The sequence below is a fragment of the Rutidosis leptorrhynchoides genome, chromosome 6 (assembly GCF_046630445.1).
Source record: "Rutidosis leptorrhynchoides isolate AG116_Rl617_1_P2 chromosome 6, CSIRO_AGI_Rlap_v1, whole genome shotgun sequence".
NCBI lineage: Eukaryota > Viridiplantae > Streptophyta > Magnoliopsida > Asterales > Asteraceae > Rutidosis > Rutidosis leptorrhynchoides.
In genome coordinates, this window is record NC_092338.1 from 152926202 (window position 1) to 152944961 (window position 18760).

The window sequence follows — 18760 nt, forward strand, 5'->3', positions numbered from 1 at the left end:
TCAAGACCAAGCTTGATAGGCTACGCACATCAACAAGTCCCTCAACTTCGGTATGATATATTGAAGATATATCATGTCGAACTTATAAATGTGCCGCCGCCATGAATCAAGGAGCGTCCTTGTATCAACTTGTAATGAAGTGTGAGTGCGTGACGTGCTTCAGCGGAACATGTGCCATGTTGCGATGTGTCGCGCCACCATGCGCCACATGATACGGGCGCGCGCGTATTGAAGTAGTCAATCATTTCACGTGCCCCAATCGTCATATTTTATTACGCAACGCTTAGTCGTAACGTGCATCTTAGGTATATGCACGATCTTTGGGTTTTGTCCTGTCTTGCCATCAAAGAAAGTGGGATTTAAGGGTTTTTTTATTTAAATCTCCGGTCCGATGCACCGTGAATAACCCAATGTGAGATGATGATCTTAGCCGAGGTGGTTAAATATAACCCACCGTCATTTGGGGTAGCGGTATCGATGACTCGTTGGGAAGTGTTAGGATTTATGTTCAAGGAACGCTACCTGACACTGCTAAAAATCAACCCTGAAGCTATGAGGATTCTGGTTAAGACGGGTTATTCTCTTGATGGTGATGATCTCATAATCTCGGGATACTACGGTTTGAAGTCCTGCAATTGTTCGATGCGTACCGTAAGATTTATCGCTAGCGTGCTACTATCAATGTGTAAATTCCATAATCACTTAGCCCTGGTAGTGAGTGATACACCTAAAACGTATGTCGATAAGTATATCTGATGCCTCTTAGTTGTCAGGGCTTTTGCAGAAGTCGCGTGTGATGCGCATGCGTGGGGTGTGTGGATATGTGCATCATTATATGCCTAAGAATTAGTCTGATAGGTTATGCAAACCATCAAGTCCCCCAGGTTCGATACAATCTGGATTTGCTTATGTCAACTATCTTTCCATTGTCATCCACTATGTTTACCTTGTTGTTATACCAAACAAGGTTTTCCATAGCAAATATCAACTTGTTAATGTGTTTGTTATAGTATTTAGCGATTCTTTAATGGCTTCAAGTCTGGGTGCGGTGTTTCTAAGTCTCGTGGTAGTGTAGCCTTCGTCTTCTTGCAGTCTTGTGGTGACGTAGTTTTTTTCTTCGTGCCACACTCTGGTCCCTGCATGAGTATTTTATGGTGCGTCATTATTACTTGCGTGCGGCAGTTGATACCTTCTTCTAGGTTTCACAACTATTCCCAAATGTTGTGTTGATTCTTTGTCAGGTTACCTTTGATGCGCTAGCATGTTCCTTTTGGTAATGCATCATTGCACGGGCATGAGCGATTTCCAAAGCTCGCTAATAGGCTCCATTATTGTGCCCGGATGTCATCATGACCTCTCGTTGAACCACGTATGATGCGTATGCATGAGACGTGCGTTCATGTGCAGTAGTGAGCATCATCACTCTATATGACCTTAAATAGACAATGCATGATGCGCATGAATGAGAAGGACTCTGAGTAGTCGATCCCATAAGTCTGAGTATACCCCTTTGCCACGAGTCGTGCTTTATATCTTTCAATCGTGCCATCTAGTTTGTGTTTTACAGTAAACAATCAGCTACATCCTACTGATTTCTTTTCTTTAGGAATTGTACATGTCTCCCATGTATCACTTCCATTTCTGCTTCCATTGTGTTCTTCCAATTCTCTGATTTCAGTGCTTGTTCAACGGTAGTTGGGATTTCTTCAGAATATATTGCAGAGTTGAATTTTTGAGCTTCTTTTGATAGGTTCTCTTGAGCTATATTTGCCATCGAATATCTTGATATGAGAGCTTCTCTTTTGGGATCATATATTTTAGGTGGAATTCCCCTGTTAGCTCTTAGAGGAAGGATATATCATTCATTTGATTTATTTTGACGCTCTTGGGCTGGTTCAACTTGATTTGAACTTTCATCTTAAATTTGTTGAGTTGAACTTTCTAATCCGTCTAGAACATCTCAGTGAGTTGATTTCCGACTTGAACTTTATGGTTCTTCTGGAATATCTCGTTGAGTTGATTTAGTATGATTTGAATTTTGTGGTTCTTCTTGTGTTGTAGTTTCTTGCAGCATTTCTGTTTCTCGTGATGGCTTGGTAATGTGAATGATTTCTTTTGATGAATGAATCCTTTCCAACCAACTCACAGTGTCATTAGTATCAATCTCTCACTCACTTGTGTGTTGGGTATGTTGGGTGCTATAATAAGATTAAGTTTTAAGAAAGTCACAATTCATTGTAGTGAGCATGTGACGTTTTTTGGGACTATAACATCGATACCCTTTCTACTATACCCCATACCCAATAAAAACGCATTTTTAAGTACATGTGCCTAGTTTAAAATCGTTCATTTAACAAACACGAAATAATCAAATATCCTAGGTTTGAGGGTAAGATTAGATGGGAGTACATGGAATTTGGATAAAGCTTGAAGAGGAATTTGAAGATCAAAAACTTGGGTCGGAAGTCGGTTTATAAGATAAGTTGCTCTGACAAGTGCTTTTGGCTAAAAAGATCTCGGAACAATGGATTCAATTAATAAAGCCCGAGTCATTTCTAACAGTATACAATTTTTTCACCCAGCTACCCCTATTTGTTCAGGCGTATGAGCACACGATGTTTGATGGATAATTCCCATTTCTTGACAAAATAGTTTCATAGAGGTACTAACGAATTCTTCTCCATTACCAGATCGTAAAATTTGAATATCTTTGTGAAACTGAGTTTGGGTCAATTTATAAAATAACGAAATTTTTTCAAAAACTTCGAATTTATTTGTCAAGAAATAGGTCCATGTCATTCGGTACACTCATCAATAAGGAGTAAAAAAATATCGCGAGTTTTTTCCCCATCAATTTGTACTGGTCCCCACACACCCGAGTGAATTAAAGAAAACGTAACATTTTTCCTGATATTATTAGGTTTAAAAGTAAGTTGATGGCTTGTTGCTAAAATAAAGGTTTCGCAAGTCAATACGAAATTTGGTGGAAATTATTTTGGAAAAATAATATTTAAATAACATGCAGATGGGTGACTCAACCTTCTATGTCATAATCAAGCTTCTCTATCAGGTTTTCCGTCTCTTGTCGATTTTAGGGATGAACCACTGCTTATCCAATCGATTCTTGAGGTGCCATTGCTGGTAACTTTATTGTTTTCGCCGATCGAAACTGATGTCGCCACCGCTCTGCTACGGTGGTTGGTAATGATGGTTTCTATTTATGTTTTTTCTGATGAACCCAACCTTCTCTATTTATTGGTTCTTTCAGGTACACTTTGTTTTGTTTAAGAAGATTGGCTACCGTCTTCGAACATGGCGGCCACTCATTTAGTAAATGAATGTAGCTAAAAAGTGATTGCTTTGATTCTAGGATTAGCAAACCTCAAACTCTAATATCATGTAAACAACTGAATAGGAAAAGTACTTATCTTTCTCATTAAAATAAATTGAATTTGTGGTTTACATGTTCAAGTGTGACACATAATTATACATGAAAAGACTAACGGCTAAAGATATGTAAGGCAAGGAGCCTTTAGTAACAAGGAAATAATACAATATTGAGGTAAGTATTGAATCCTGATGAGGTTGCCGTAGGAACCTTTCAAATGTTTGAGAGTTGCTAGCTGTAATTGTTGTAATAATATTTATTTCTAACAGATTTTTGAGTTCGTTTTTATCGTCTTCATATTTCGTAGCGCACTTTTTACTTTGTGGATTGTTTTTTCTTAATTTTTTTTTACTTTGTGGATTGTTTTTTCTTAATTTATGTTTCAGTTTAGGTAAGATGAGGTTTGGTAAAGATATCTCGTATGCTAGTCGCTTTCTAGGTACAAACTTCATCAGATTATCTTTCGTATCTCTTGAATCTCTCGTAGCTCTTGTTGAATTATTTTTTTTTTAAACGTTTTTTTCGTTCTCATAAAAGTTTTCGTCATTTTTACTATAAAAAAAAAAACACTTGTTATTCATTCTTCAAGTTTTTGCAGCATCCAGCCCTCCTGCGTGGCTGCCTTTAAACTCTCTGTCTGTTTTACGCCACAAGATCGATTAATTATTAAAGAAAATAAAAAGATGCAAGACATATTTAATTTCTATACCGACCAACGTCACTGGTTACGTATTCCCGTTCCTCATTGATTGTTTCACGTTCACATCCTCACATACGTATTTCATTTCTACCAAAATTATTATTTTATGGTTATTATTAATGATTAATGATAATATTATATATTAATGTTAATATTAAATATTAATATTAATATTAAATATTGATATTAATTGAAAGAAAGGACAATTATACATGGAAAATACATGTCATGATAATAATTTATTATTGTTTCATATATAGTTATCGTTGAACTACGATAGTATAGTAATTAGCAGCTCAACTACAACCTTTGACTTAATTACTTAACAAATCAAAAAAGAACAATCACAACAACAACGTACAACTCTTAATCAACACATACTAATCAACCTTGAAGCTTGGACGCTACTTTGATCCAAGCAGGCCTTGAGACGATATCCGAAACCCACGCGCTAACATGCGGCCGTGCGTCAAACAATCTCTTCGATTTCGTCATCATCAAGTAAAATACATTTGGTAAATGATGTAGATCCACAAGGGTGAAGCAATCTCCCCCTAAATACTTGCTCTTTGTTAGCCGTGACTCGTACACATCAAGTAAATCTTCTAGCTGTTTTTCGAACTCGGACACTACTGCTTCATCGGTTGTTTGTCCCCATTTCGGCTTCAGAACTAGCTCCATACCTAGTTTACTGGTCGTTGGATCAAATTTTTGTGCTTCCACTTCACTCCAAACCGCTTCGATCGCTGATTTTTTTGGATCTTTTGATGTTAGAGGCGTACCCTTGTCCGCGTATGCCTCTGCTATGTACTTCGTAATAGCCCTCGACTCTGAAACAAATAAGTAAGTTTTAGACATGAAAAGTAGCCCGAATTTGGCCCCGCTTGATTTCGACTTGTTTGATTTCGACTTAATGAAAAAAAGAATAAACTTCCCTAGCCACAACCACATTGGTCCTCACTACCGAGTAAAAACCCTGGGTTACGAACCCCGAGCGACGTACCCCTAATCAGGTGAGTTGCAGATGTTTGTCTATTATATTTACTATTAAGACGTTCAACATATAAAGCAAACAATAATTTATCACATATGGATCTATTCGGTACTTGATAAAAAAAAAAAGCCGGAATTTATCTTATTCTTAGTATGATGATCCATTAACTAAATAGTACGGAGTATTAGAAAAGAAAAATACTAAAACTAATCTTACCGAATAAGGTGAGATCACCATCCTCATACACCGGAACTTGACCAAATGGCTGCATAATACAAATCCATATTCAGTTGTTCCAGAAAATATAAAATTGATTTATAGAAATTCAAGTAAATGAGATAAATGATGATAAAGAGTTGAGAAATTTATTGGTAAAGTTTGTATTACGTTGCGAGTTAGGAACTGGGGCGTCTTTTGTTCCTTGGAAGCTAAGTCAACGGGAACAAATTCGAACTCGAGATCCTTTTCATAAAGAGCAGCCATAGCACGAAACGTTGCAGTTGAACCGACAAGTCCGTACAATTTGATCGACATGGTAGCAATAGTCTGTTTATTGGAAAATGGTTGAAGAAGTAGATTAAAGTGTGATTAAAGATGTGAAGAATGGATCGTATATATAATACATATTGGTGGTGGTAAGTGTATGTATTGAATTCTCTGTAAATATTGGCGGTGGTAAATAAGTGGTCCTCTGCCCCTAAATTTCAATTTCTACTTTTATAATATTTTGTTATTGGCTATGAAATTGGCTATGAAAATTGGCTATGCTTTTCTTTTTTTATGATATATATAAGTCTGTATTGAATTCTCTATAATTATTTTTTAATTATATTGTATCACCTTTTTATTAGTTTTTAATAATATTTCCGAGTAAATCCCTCTACCTAAAAATAATTATCTACGAAAATTTGTAGTTAAACAACCAAATTAAGTTGTATTATAATATAGTTACTAATCCAATTATCATGACAGGTACTTGTTGATAAGAACTTTACATCAAATTAACCATGAGGTGGTGGAGTGGTTAGGGCATACTGCTACAAAGCATGGGTTCGAATTCACAAAATTGAAAAATCAATCATATGTGGCCACCGAGGTTCATGGCATGAAGGTTCATTCGCGATGACTCCAAACTATTCGTAAACCGTATAGTCTTGCCAAGATTGGTCGGCTGGCAAAGCGAGCCGAATACCATATATAAATAAAAAACTTTACTTCAAAATTGACAATTTGGTTAATAATTTTCAACAAAAGATTGAATACGACTATTTCATCCTCAGACTTCAAATCAAAATTGACGAGTACAAATGAGAATGTCAAAATGTTTAATGGAACTTGGGCCTCCTAGTAGGGATGGCAATTGATCGGATATGGATTGGGTGAGGCCGTATCCATATCCATATCCATTTATTTTATTTTTACTTTTCATCCATCCATATCCATATCCGTCGGGTGAAGCGGGTTAATGGATAATTATCCATATCCGTGTAAATTTATTTTATTTTTAACAATTATAAGCGGTGGTTCACTATATACGATCAAAAGTAATATTTTTAATAGTTTATGCGACCGAAAGTCACATTTTAGTAATCTATATAACAAATATTCAATAGATAACCTACTAAACGTGTAAAGATATCGACATGTAAGTTGCTTACTTTTAGTTACATGGAATCACATTTGAACTACCAAAGTACGATAAATACATTTGATTATTTAAACAAAACAAAATATAAGAGGAAAGTTATATTTTTAGAGAAAATATAAAGAAAGATGAATATGAATATAATTAATAAAATATCACTACATAAATGATACTAATTTGAGTGATAAATTTATATATTTAGTTATTTCGGGTGAAAGCGGGTTCATCCATGGATGAAATTTTTTCATCCATATCCATTTATATCGTCCATATCCACGAATAATCGGATGGATCGGATGGATATCCACTGGATCGGGTATCCATTGTCATCCCTACCTCCTAGTGGGCTTGCGATGTGAACCTACGTATGGAGCCTTTTCCAATTTAACGGAAAACGTGTCCATACTATTGTGTTCAAAATATCAGAATTTGAAATCCGAATCCGAATTACCCGAAATTCGAATCTGAAAATATCCGAAAGATCGGATATCCGAAAATCGGATATCCGATTTTCCGGATTCGGATATCGGATGGAGTTTTCAAAAATTTTGAATATTCGGATATCCGAATATCCTGAAAATTTGGAAAAAATCTAAAATAATACGAAAATTATCCGAAATATATTCAAAATATCCGAAATATCCGAAAAATATCAGAAAATATTCGAAATTCTTCAAAATATCGGATATTCGGATAATCCGATATCTGAATCCGAAATTCAGATATCCAATTTTCGGATATCCAAAATTTCGGATTCGGATTTCGGATGGGATTTTTCACTATCCGAATTTTCGGATATCCGAAAATTTGAATATCCAAATTTTGGATATTCGAAATGAACACCCTTACATACTACTTATCTCCTTAGCAAGGGAAACGTAACAAAAGAATAAATGTAAGAATTGTATGGATCTATGTCGATGTTGTGGTAGAGAGATGATGACCACGAGAAAAACTATCAACCGAAGAGTTCCAACTTCCAACAAAGGTTGTGCGGAAGAGGACATGGGCGTGCAAGGGGTGATGGCGAGCGAGGAAATCACCTGGTTGTTGATTATTACAAGGGCAAATGTGAAATGTCCCGTTCATATTGATTATAAACGTTCCATATTAATTGATTTCGTCGCGAGGTTTTGACCTCTATATGAGACGTTTTTCAAAGACTGCATTCATTTTTAAAACAACCATAACCTTTATTTTATCTATAAAGGTTTAAAAAGCATTACGTAGATTATCAAATAATGATAATCTAAAATATACCGTTTACACACGACCATTACATAATGGTTTACAATAAGAATATATTACATCAAAAATAAGTTTCTTGAATGCAGTTTTTACATAATATCAGACAAGCATGGACTCCAAATCTTGTCCTTATTTTAGTATGCAACAGCGAAAGCTCTTAATAATCACCTGAGAATAAACATGCTTAAAACTTCAACAAAAATGTTGGTGAGTTATAGGTTTAACCTATATATTATCAAATCATAATAATAGACCACAAGATTTCATATTTCAATATACATCCCATACATAGAGATAAAAATCATTCATATGGTGAACACCTGGTAACCGACATTAACAAGATGCATATAAGAATATCCCCTATCATTCCGGGAAATACTTCGGACATGATAAAAACGAATTCGAAGTACTAAAGCATTCGGTACTTTGGATGGGGTTCGTTAGGCCCAATAGATCTATCTTTAGGATTCGCGTCAATTAGTAGATCGGTTTACTAATTCTTAGGTTACCAAGTAAAAGTGGCATATTCGGCTTCGATCATTCACCCATATAATGTAATTTCATTTACTTGTATCTATTTCATAAAACATTTATAAAACTGCATGTATTCTCATCCCAAAATATTAGATTTTAAAAGTGGGACTATAACTCACTTTCACAGATTTTTACTTCGTCGGGAAGTAAGACTTGGCCACTGGTCGATTCACGAACCTATAACAAATATGTACATATATATCAAAGTATGTTCAAAATATATTTACAACATTTTTAATACGTTTTAATGTTTTAAGTTTATTAAGTCAGCTGTCCTCGTTAGTAGCCTACAACTAGTTGTCCATAATTAGATGTACAGAAATAAATCGATATATATTATCTTGAATCAATCCACGACCCAGTGTATACACGTCTCAGGCTAGATCACAACTCAAAGTATATATATTTTTGGAATCAACCTCAACCATGTATAGCTAACTCCAACATTACTGCATATAGAGTGTCTATGGTTTTTCCAAATAATATGTATACATGGGTCGATATGATATGTCAAAACATTTGCATACATGTCTATGGTATCCCAAGATTACATAATATATTAGAATACATGTATAATATAATATAAGTTAGCTAGGATATGATTTGCATAGAATTGTTACAATATTTCCCGTAGCTACAACAATCAAAAAATATCCAATCTTGTTTTATCCATAACTTCTTCGTTTTAAATCCGTTTTGAGTGAATCAAATTGCTATGGTTTCATATTGAACTCTATTTTATGAATCTCAACAGAAAACGTATAGTTTTATAGTCGAAAATATAAGTTACAAGTCGTTTTTGTAAGAGGTAGTCATTTCAGTCGAAAGAACGACGTCTTGATGACCATTTTGAAAAACATACTTCCACTTTGAGTTTAACCATGAGTTTTGGATATAGTTTCATGTTCATAATAAAAATCATTTTCCCAGAAGAACAACTTTTAAATCAAAGTTTATCATAGTTTTTAATTATCAAACCCAAAACAGCCCGCGGTGTTACTACGACGGCGTATGTCCGATTTTACGGTGTTTTTCGTGTTTCCAGGTTTTAAATCATTAAGTTAGCATATCATATATATATAGAACATGTGTTTAGTTGATTTTAAAAGTCAAGTTAGAAGGATTAACTTTTGTTTGCGAACAAGTTTAGAATTAACTAAACTATGTTCTAGTGATTTCAAGTTTAAACCTTCGAATTAGATTGCTTTATATGTATGAATCAAATGATGTTATGAACATCATTACTACCTTAAGTTTTGTGGATAAACCTACTGGAAAAAAGGAAAATGGATCTAGCTTCCAAGGATCCTTGGATGGCTTGAAAGTTCTTGAAGCAGAATCATGACACGAAAACAAGTTCAAGTAAGATTTCCACTCGAAATAAGATTGTTATAGTTATAGAAATTGAACCAAAGTTTGAATATGAGTATTATCTTAAATTAGAAAGATAACCTACTATAAATAACAAAGATTTCTTGAGGTTGGATGATCACTTTACAAGATTGGAAGTAAGCTAGCAAACTTGGAAGTATTCTTGATTTTATGAAACTAGAACTTATAGAATTTATGAAGAACACTTAGAACTTGAAGATAGAACTTGAGAGAGATCAATTAGATGAAGAAAATTGAAGAATGAAAGTGTTTGTAGGTGTTTTTGGTCGTTGTTATATGGATTAGATATAAAGGATGTGTAATGTTGTATACATGTAAATAAGTCATGAATGATTACTAATATTTTTGTAATTTTATGAGATATTTCATGCTAGTTGCCAAATGATGGTTCCCACATGTGTTAGGTGACTCACATGGGCTACTAAGAGCTGATCATTGGAGTGTATATACCAATAGTACTTACATCTAAAAGCTGTGTATTGTACGAGTACGAATACGGGTGCATACGAGTAGAATTGTTGATGAAACTAAACGAGGATGTAATTGTAAGCATTTTTGTTAAGTAGAAGTATTTTGATAAGTGTCTTGAAATCTTTCAAAAGTGTATGAATACATATTAAAACACTACATGTATATACATTTTAACTGACTCGTTAAGTCATCGTTAGTCGTTACATGTAAATGTTGATTTGAAACCTTTAAGTTAACGATCATGTTAAATGTTGTTAACCCAATGTTTATTATATCTAATGAGATGTTAAATTATTACATTATCATGATATTATGATATATTAACATATCTTAGTATGATATATATACAGTTAAATGTTGTTACAATGATAATCGTTACATATATGTCTCGTTTTGAAATCATTAAGTTAGTAGTCTTGTTTTTACATATGTAGTTCATTGTTAATACACTTAATGACATGTTTACTTATCATTTATCATGATTAAACATAGTGTATCAATATCTTAATATGATTCATAAGTATTTAGTAAGACGTTGTTATAACGATAATCGTTATATATACCGTTTCAAGTTTCTTAATTCAATAAACTCAATTTTATGTATATAACTCATTGTTAAAATATCTAATGACATACTTACTTATCATAATATCATGTTAACTATATATATAATCATATATATGTCATCATATAGTTTTTACAAGTTTTAACGTTCGTGAATCACCGGTCAACTTGGGTGGTCAATTGTCTATATGAAACCTATTTCAATTAATCAAGTCTTAACAAGTTTGATTGCTTAACATGTTAGAAACACTTAATCATGTAAATAACAATTTCATTTAATACATATAAACATGGAAAAGTTCGGGTCACTACAGTACTTACCTGTTAAATAAATTTCGTCCCGAAATTTTAAGCAGTTGGAGGTGTTGACGTATCTTCTGGAAATAAGTGCTGGTATTTCTTCTTCATCTGATCTTCTTGTTCCCAGGTGAACTCGGGTCCTCTACGAGCATTCTATCGAACTTTAACAATTGGTATCTTGTTTTGCTTAAGTCTTTTAACCTCACGATCCATTATTTCGACGGGTTCTTCAATGAATTGAAGTTTTTCGTTGATTTGTATTTCGTCTAACGGAATAGTGAGATCTTCTTTAGCAAAACATTTCTTCAAATTCGAGACGTGGAAAGTGTTATGTACAGCCGCGAGTTGTTGTGGTAATTCAAGTCGGTAAGCTACTGGTCCGACACGTTCAATAATCTTGAATGGTCCAATATACCTTGGATTTAGTTTCCCTCGTTTACCAAATCGAACAACGCCTTTCCAAGGTGAAACTTTAAGCATGACCATCTCGCCAATTTCAAATTCTAATTCTTTTCTTTTAATGTCAGCGTAGCTCTTTTGTCGACTTTGGGCGATTTTCAATCGTTGTTGAATTTGGATGATCTTCTCGGTAGTTTCTTGTATTATCTCCGGACCCGTAATCTGTCTATCCCCCACTTCACTCCAACAAATCAGAGACCTATACTTTCTACCATAAAGTGCTTCAAACGGCGTCATCTCAATGCTTGAATGGTAGCTGTTGTTGTAGGAAAATTCTGCTAACGGTAGATGTCTGATAATGCTAAAAACGAACATATATTTCATAGCATTATTCCTCAAGAAAGACATGCTTTTAGTTGCAATTGTTCTATTTACAAGTGATATTCGTTTAAATATTAAAAGGTGAAGACAAAAGACAGATTCGACGAATTGAAGACGCAAACGACCAAAAAGCTCAAAAGTACAAAATACAATCAAAGAGGTTCCAATTATTGATAAGAAACGTCTCGAAATTACAAGAGTACAAGATTCATAACGCAAAGTACAAAATATAAAATTGTACGCAAGGACGTTCGAAAATCCGGAACCGGGACATGAGTCAACTCTCAACGCTCGACGCAATGGACTAAAAACTACGAGTCAACTATGTACATAAATATAATATAATATATAATTAATTCTTAAAATTAATATATATATTATAATATATTTATAAATCGTCGGCAAGAAAGAAGCCAAAGGAGGGTGAGCTGTATTTTCAAACTCCGCGAGTCGCGGAGTTTGAAGGCAAAAATTGCCGCAAGTCGCGGAGCCCCAAAAACTGAAACTCCCTATAAAAGCAAACAAAATCATCCAATATCCATCAATCTCTCTATCTATATATGTAATATTTATATTTATAATTTATATTTTATTTTTAATTTTATTTTTAATCCTAATAATAAGGGTATGTTAGCGAATGTTGTAAGGGTGTAAGTCGAAATTCTGTCCGTGTAACGCTACGCTATTTTTAATCATTGTAAGTTATGTTCAACCTTTTTAATTTAATGTCTCGTAGCTAAGTTATTATTAAGCTTATTTAATACCGAAGTAATCATGATGTTGGGCTAATTACTAAAATTGGGTAATTGGGCTTGTACCATAATTGGGGTTTGGATAAAAGAACGACACTTATGGAAATTAGACAATGGGCTATTAATGGGTTTTATATTAACTAAACAATACCTTGTTAATTTAATATACAAACTTATAATTCGACGTATTTATATATAACCACATACGCTTGACTGGGTACGGTGGGCGGGATATCTATAAATACCAATAATTATTCATTTTACCGGATACGGAACTGGATTAATAGTTAATAGACTTGTTGAAACAGGGGTGAATTACATTCAAGGGTAATTGGTGTAATTGTTAACAAAGTAGTAAAACCTTGGTTTACACGCAGTCGATAACCTGGTGTATTCATTAAACAAAGTATTAAAACCTTGTTACAATTTGAATCCCCAATTAGTTGGAATATTTGACTTCGGGAATAAGAATAATTTGACGAAGGCTTTCGCTCTTTATATTTATGACTGATGGACTATTATGGACAAAATCCGTATGGACATATTAAATAATCCAGGACAAAGGACAATTAACCCATGGGCATAAAACTAAAATCAACACGTCAAACATCATGATTACGGAAGTTTAAATAAGCATAATTCTTTTATTTCATATTTTATTTCCTTTATTTTATATTTAATTGCACTTCTAATTATCGCATTTTATTTATTGTTATTGTATTTAATTGCACTTTAATTTTCGTACTTTTTAATTAACGCAAGTTTATTTTATCGCACTTTTATTATTCGCAATTTCATTATCGTTATTTACTTTACGCTTTAAATTAAGTCTTGTATTTATTTATAATTTTACATTTAGTTTTAACTGCGACTAAAGTTTTAAAATCGACAAACCGGTCATTAAACGGTAAAAACCCCCCTTTATAATAATATTATTACTTATATATATATTTGTATTTTTATAAAAGTAAACTAATATAGCGTTAAGCTTTGTTTAAAGATTTTCCCTGTGGAACGAACCGGACTTACTAAAAACTACACTACTGTACAATTAGGTACACTGCCTATAAGTGTTGTAGCAAGGTTTAAGTATATCCATTCTCTAAATAAATAAATATCTTGTGTAAAATTGTATGGTATTTAATAGTATTTTCTGCTAAAATATAAAGCTATTTTATATACACCTCGCATAACATCAAGTTATTTTTGGCGCCGCTGCCGGGGAACAATCTAGCTTAAAAGCCGGAAGCGCAACGCTACATAAAAAAAAATATTTTTATTTTTAGTTTACTTTTATTCACTTTTGTAAAAATACGTTTTTAATTATTCGAAAATATAAAAAGAAAAATAAAAATTTACATATTTTTAAGATTTTATTAAATATTTAAGTTTTATAAAGTTTCTTTATTTTTATTTTATAAAAATATAAGTTTTTATTATACAAATATTTTAGATTTTAAAACAGAAAACAGAAAAAAAATATAAAATAAAATAAAAAAATAAAAAAAAAACGCGTCAAATTTTAAACTGTACCTGAGTTGAAAATTGGAACCCCGCGACTCGCGGAGTTTGCTGCTTGGAATACCGCAACTCGCGGAGCCACCCTGACACCGACAGAAACCCTAATCAGCATTTATTACGGGTAATTATTAATTATTATTATTAATAAACCCTAATTACTTAATTATTAATATAATTAGTTTAAGTTTTTAAATTAAATTGTATTTTAAATTTTAATTAGTTTTATTATATATATAAATTAATAGTTTTATAAAATAAATAATATAAAAATAATATTTTTATAAAAATTGTACTTTTTACAACTTTTAGTTTATTTTTATATTTTGTCCCTTTTTAATCGTTTTAGCGTAATATTTGTATTTTTAGCTCATATTTAGTTTTAAACTTAGTTTTTGCCATAGTTATTTTTACTTCTAGATTTTTAGGCTTTGCCGTAGAATTCTTTAAGTGCTTTTTCTTTAGACTAAGATTTAGGTACTTTAGAATTTTGCGACGCCTTTTTAAGTTTTAGTTTCTTTTTAAGTTATTTCCATTTGGGATTTAATTTTTCCTGTAAGCTTTAATATTTTTAGACGACTTTTACCTATGTATCAATTATCATTCCAATTAGTAATCTCAATTTGCGATTATAATTTTAAGTTAGTTGTAGTAATAAGGTTAGGTTAGTCAAGTGTTTTTAAGTGTTATAAGTTTCTTTTATTTTTCCGTCACCTTTTATTTTTCAACCATTTTTCTTTTTCGACCTTTTTCGACGAACTCTTTTTCTTTCTTATTTCTCGCTATTCTAGTTTTAGGACATAGATTTTTATTCTACTTCTTATCTAAATTTCTTAAAATTACGAAAATTTATTTTAAGTGGTTAAATTGATAGAAATCAAAATTTTCTGGTTCGTAGTAATAGTTGGATTTGTATGTGGACCGGGTTATTGGAGCCAAACAGTCCTCAATTATATTGAGACCAAACGAATCCTGCCCCTCTGCTGCATCTTTTGGCTATTCGAAACGTGGGCAAAATCAGAAAAGTCTATTGATTGGATAACTTATTATAATTTTTCTTTCCTTTTAAAAACTAATAGGATATTCAGTGAATACACCGAGCAAGACGTTCACCACCTTTTGTACGTTCACCACCTGTAACTAGATCAAGACATTTAGCAAATATTACTGCCGTTGATTTTTCTTTAGAATCGTCATCCAGTCGACCAAGTACTCCAGTTCAAATTTCAGATAATCCATTTTTTGAACCCGACCTCACAATTGAGAATCCGGAGAATATTCAGGGACGATTCATAGATCCTGAACCATTAAATTTTCCTCCGGAACCACCAATCATTCAAACAGAGATTGTTGAGGAACGAACCATTAAATCAGAATCCTCTAGTGATTCCGATTCAACAAATTCAATTATGGAGAATCTGGAACCTTTAAGTATGGAAGACCGAATAAGAGCTAAACGCACTGGCCAAGGTCACGCAATTACTCATCCAGACATTAATGCGCCAGATTATGAAATCAAAGGACAAATTCTACACATGGTGACTAATCAATGCCAATTTAGTGGTGCGCCGAAGGAAGATCCAAATGAACATTTACGTACCTTTAATAGGATCTGCACACTATTTAAAATCCGAGAAGTAGAGGATGAACAGATATATCTCATGTTATTTCCCTGGAATTTAAAGGGATAAGCCAAAGATTGGTTGGAATCGTTACCTGAAGGGGCAATTGACACATGGGATGTTTTAGTTGAAAAATTTCTTAAACAATTCTTTCCGGCATCTAAAGCCGTAAGACTTCAAGCAGAAATTGTTACGTTTACACAGAAGCCAAATGAAACTCTATATGAGGCGTGGACAAGATTTGGAAAGTTATTAAGAGGATGTCCACAACATGGTTTAGACACCTGTCAAATAGTACAAATATTCTACCAAGGATGCGACATCACTACAAGGAAAGACATAGATATAGCAGCTGGTGGTTCTATTATGAAGAAAACCGAAACTGATGCTTACAAAATTATTGATAACACTGCTTCCCACTCACATGAGTGGCACCAAGAAAAATATATCGTTAGAACATCTAAAGCAGCTAGAGCCGATTCTAGCCATGACTTAGATTCCATTTCCGCAAAGATAGATGCTGTTGAGAGACGAATGGAAAAGATGACTAAAGATATTCACTCAATACGAATTAGTTGTGAGCAGTGTGGAGGACCACATTTGACAAAAGATTGTCTCAGTATTGAACTAACAATGGAACAAAGAGAGAATATTTCATACATAAACCAAAGGCCTGAAAATAATTATCAGAATAATTATCAACCGCCAAGACCGATTTACAATCAAAACCAGAATTATAACCGAAATATTCCATACAACAACCAACAAGGTCCTAGCAATTAACAAGTATCCAATAATACTTACAACCAGCAAAGACCTAATTTTCAAAACAAACCACCACAACAAACCGATGATAAAAAGCCGAATTTAGAAGATATGATGACGAAGCTAGTTGAAACTCAAACGCAGTTTTTCACATCTCAGAAACAAACTAATGAACAAAATGCTCAAGCATTTAGAAATCAACAAGCTTCTATTCAAAATCTAGAACAAGAAGTAAGTAACCTAGCAAGGTTAATAGGTGAAAGAAAATCGGAAAGTCTACCTAGTGATACAAATGCTAACCCCCGGAATGAAACAGCTAAAGCCATTACCACAAGAAGTGGTACAACACTTAAACCACCTGAAATACTTGTAACTTCTGATGAAGCTATTCCTACTTCACAAGAACCACAACCTGAACAAGATAAGGAAAAAGAACCGGTAGTTGAAAAGGTTAATGAAGATAACACAGTTAAGGCTAAACCTTATATTAAACCATACCAACCACCACTTCCTTACCCGAGTAAAATGAAGAAAGAGAAACTTGAAGCCGAGCAATCCAAATTCTTGGATATATTTAAACAGATAAATGTAAATCTTCCTTTCATTGATGTGATTTCAGAAATGCCTAGATATGCTAAATTCTTGAAAGATCTGATCACGAATAGAAAGAAAATGGAATAACTCTCGGCCGTTACTATGAATTCTAATTGTTCAGCAGTACTGTTGAATAAGATACCAGAAAAACTATCTGATCCAGGAAGTTTCACAATTCCATGTTTTCTGGGTAGTCTTAGTTCAATAGAAGCATTGGCAGACTTAGGTGCTAGTATAAATTTAATGCCGTATTCACTATACGCTAAACTAGACCTTGGAGAATTGAAACCAACTAGAATAAGTATACAACTAGCTGATCGATCAATAAAATATCCTAGAGGGATAATGGAGAACATGCTAGTTAAAGTTGGTACTTTAGTATTTCCAGTAGATTTTGTTGTTCTGGACATGGAAGAAGATTCTCAAGTTCCTCTCATATTAGGAAGACCATTCTTAAACACGGCTAAAGCAATGATAGACGTGTTCGGTAAGAAATTGACCCTAAGTATAGAGGATGAGAGTGTTACCTTTTCAGTTGATAGAGCAATGCAACAACCACAATCTGCAGATGATACATGTTATTATATTCAAACTATAGATGCACATGCAGAATTATTAGAAGAATTTCCAGAATTACAAGGAACAGGAGAATGTTCTTTAGGAGAAGGAACAGAACAAATTGATGAAGCTGAAATGTTAGCTACACTTATAGATAATGGATATGAACGAACAACAGAAGAAATTCAAATGCTAAAAGAAGAAGACAGATATCGATATAAATCATCGATAGGAGAACCACCGAAATTAGAGTTAAAGCCACTTCCAAACCATTTGGAATACGCTTATTTACATGGTGAATCTGAATTACCTGTAATAATATCGTCTTCTCTTACTGAAAATGAGAAATCACAACTCATTTCTGTGTTGAAAGCTCATAAACCAGCCATTGCATGGAAGATTCATGATATTAAAGGAATAAGTCCTTCGTATTGCACACATAAAATCCTTATGGAAGAAGGTCATAAAACGTAGGTGCAACGCCAACGAAGACTAAATCCTAATATGCAAGATGTAGTTAAAAAAGAAATTATTAAACTGCTAGACGCAGGTCTAATTTATCTAATTTCTGATAGTCTATGGGTAAGCCCAGTTCAATGCGTGCCTAAGAAGGGTGGCATGACTGTCATTACAAATGAGAAAAATGAGCTTATTCCTACTAGGACTGTAACAGGATGGCGTGTATGTATTGATTATAGAAAATTAAATGACGCCACCAGAAAAGATCACTTTCCCTTACCTTTCATTGATCAAATGTTGGAAAGATTAGCCGGAAATAGTTACTATTGTTTTCTAGATGGATTTTCAGGATATTTTCAAATTCCAATAGCACCCGAGGACCAAGAGAAAACCACATTCACGTGCCCTTATGGTACTTTTGCTTACAAACGCATGCCATTTGGACTTTGCAACGCCCCTGCAACCTTTCAAAGGTG

General features: G+C 33.4%; 1 protein-coding gene across 1 annotated transcript; it reads right to left on the minus strand.

Annotated features, from left to right (window-relative positions):
• Window positions 1–4319: 4319 nt before the first annotated feature.
• On the minus strand, window positions 4320–5683 carry LOC139852849 (glutathione S-transferase APIC-like). Its single transcript, XM_071842183.1, has 3 exons — window positions 5470–5683; window positions 5299–5347; window positions 4320–4918 (listed from the first exon to the last, which is right to left on the minus strand). Exons 1-3 carry the CDS (start codon window positions 5614–5616, stop codon window positions 4473–4475), a joined length of 642 nt encoding a protein of 213 aa, XP_071698284.1. The 5' UTR covers window positions 5617–5683; the 3' UTR covers window positions 4320–4472.
• Window positions 5684–18760: the final 13077 nt, after the last annotated feature.

Excerpts from the sequence above, each read along its gene's own strand:
- LOC139852849 (XM_071842183.1), bottom strand. The coding sequence starts at position 5,616 with ATGTCGATCAAATTGTACGGACTTGTCGGTTCAACTGCAACGTTTCGT. Across the intron at positions 5,348-5,469 it reads CCCAGTTCCTAACTCGCAAC|CCATTTGGTCAAGTTCCGGT; the intron begins GTAATACAAACT and ends TGTATTATGCAG. Across the intron at positions 4,919-5,298 it reads TGGTGATCTCACCTTATTCG|AGTCGAGGGCTATTACGAAG; the intron begins GTAAGATTAGTT and ends TATTTGTTTCAG.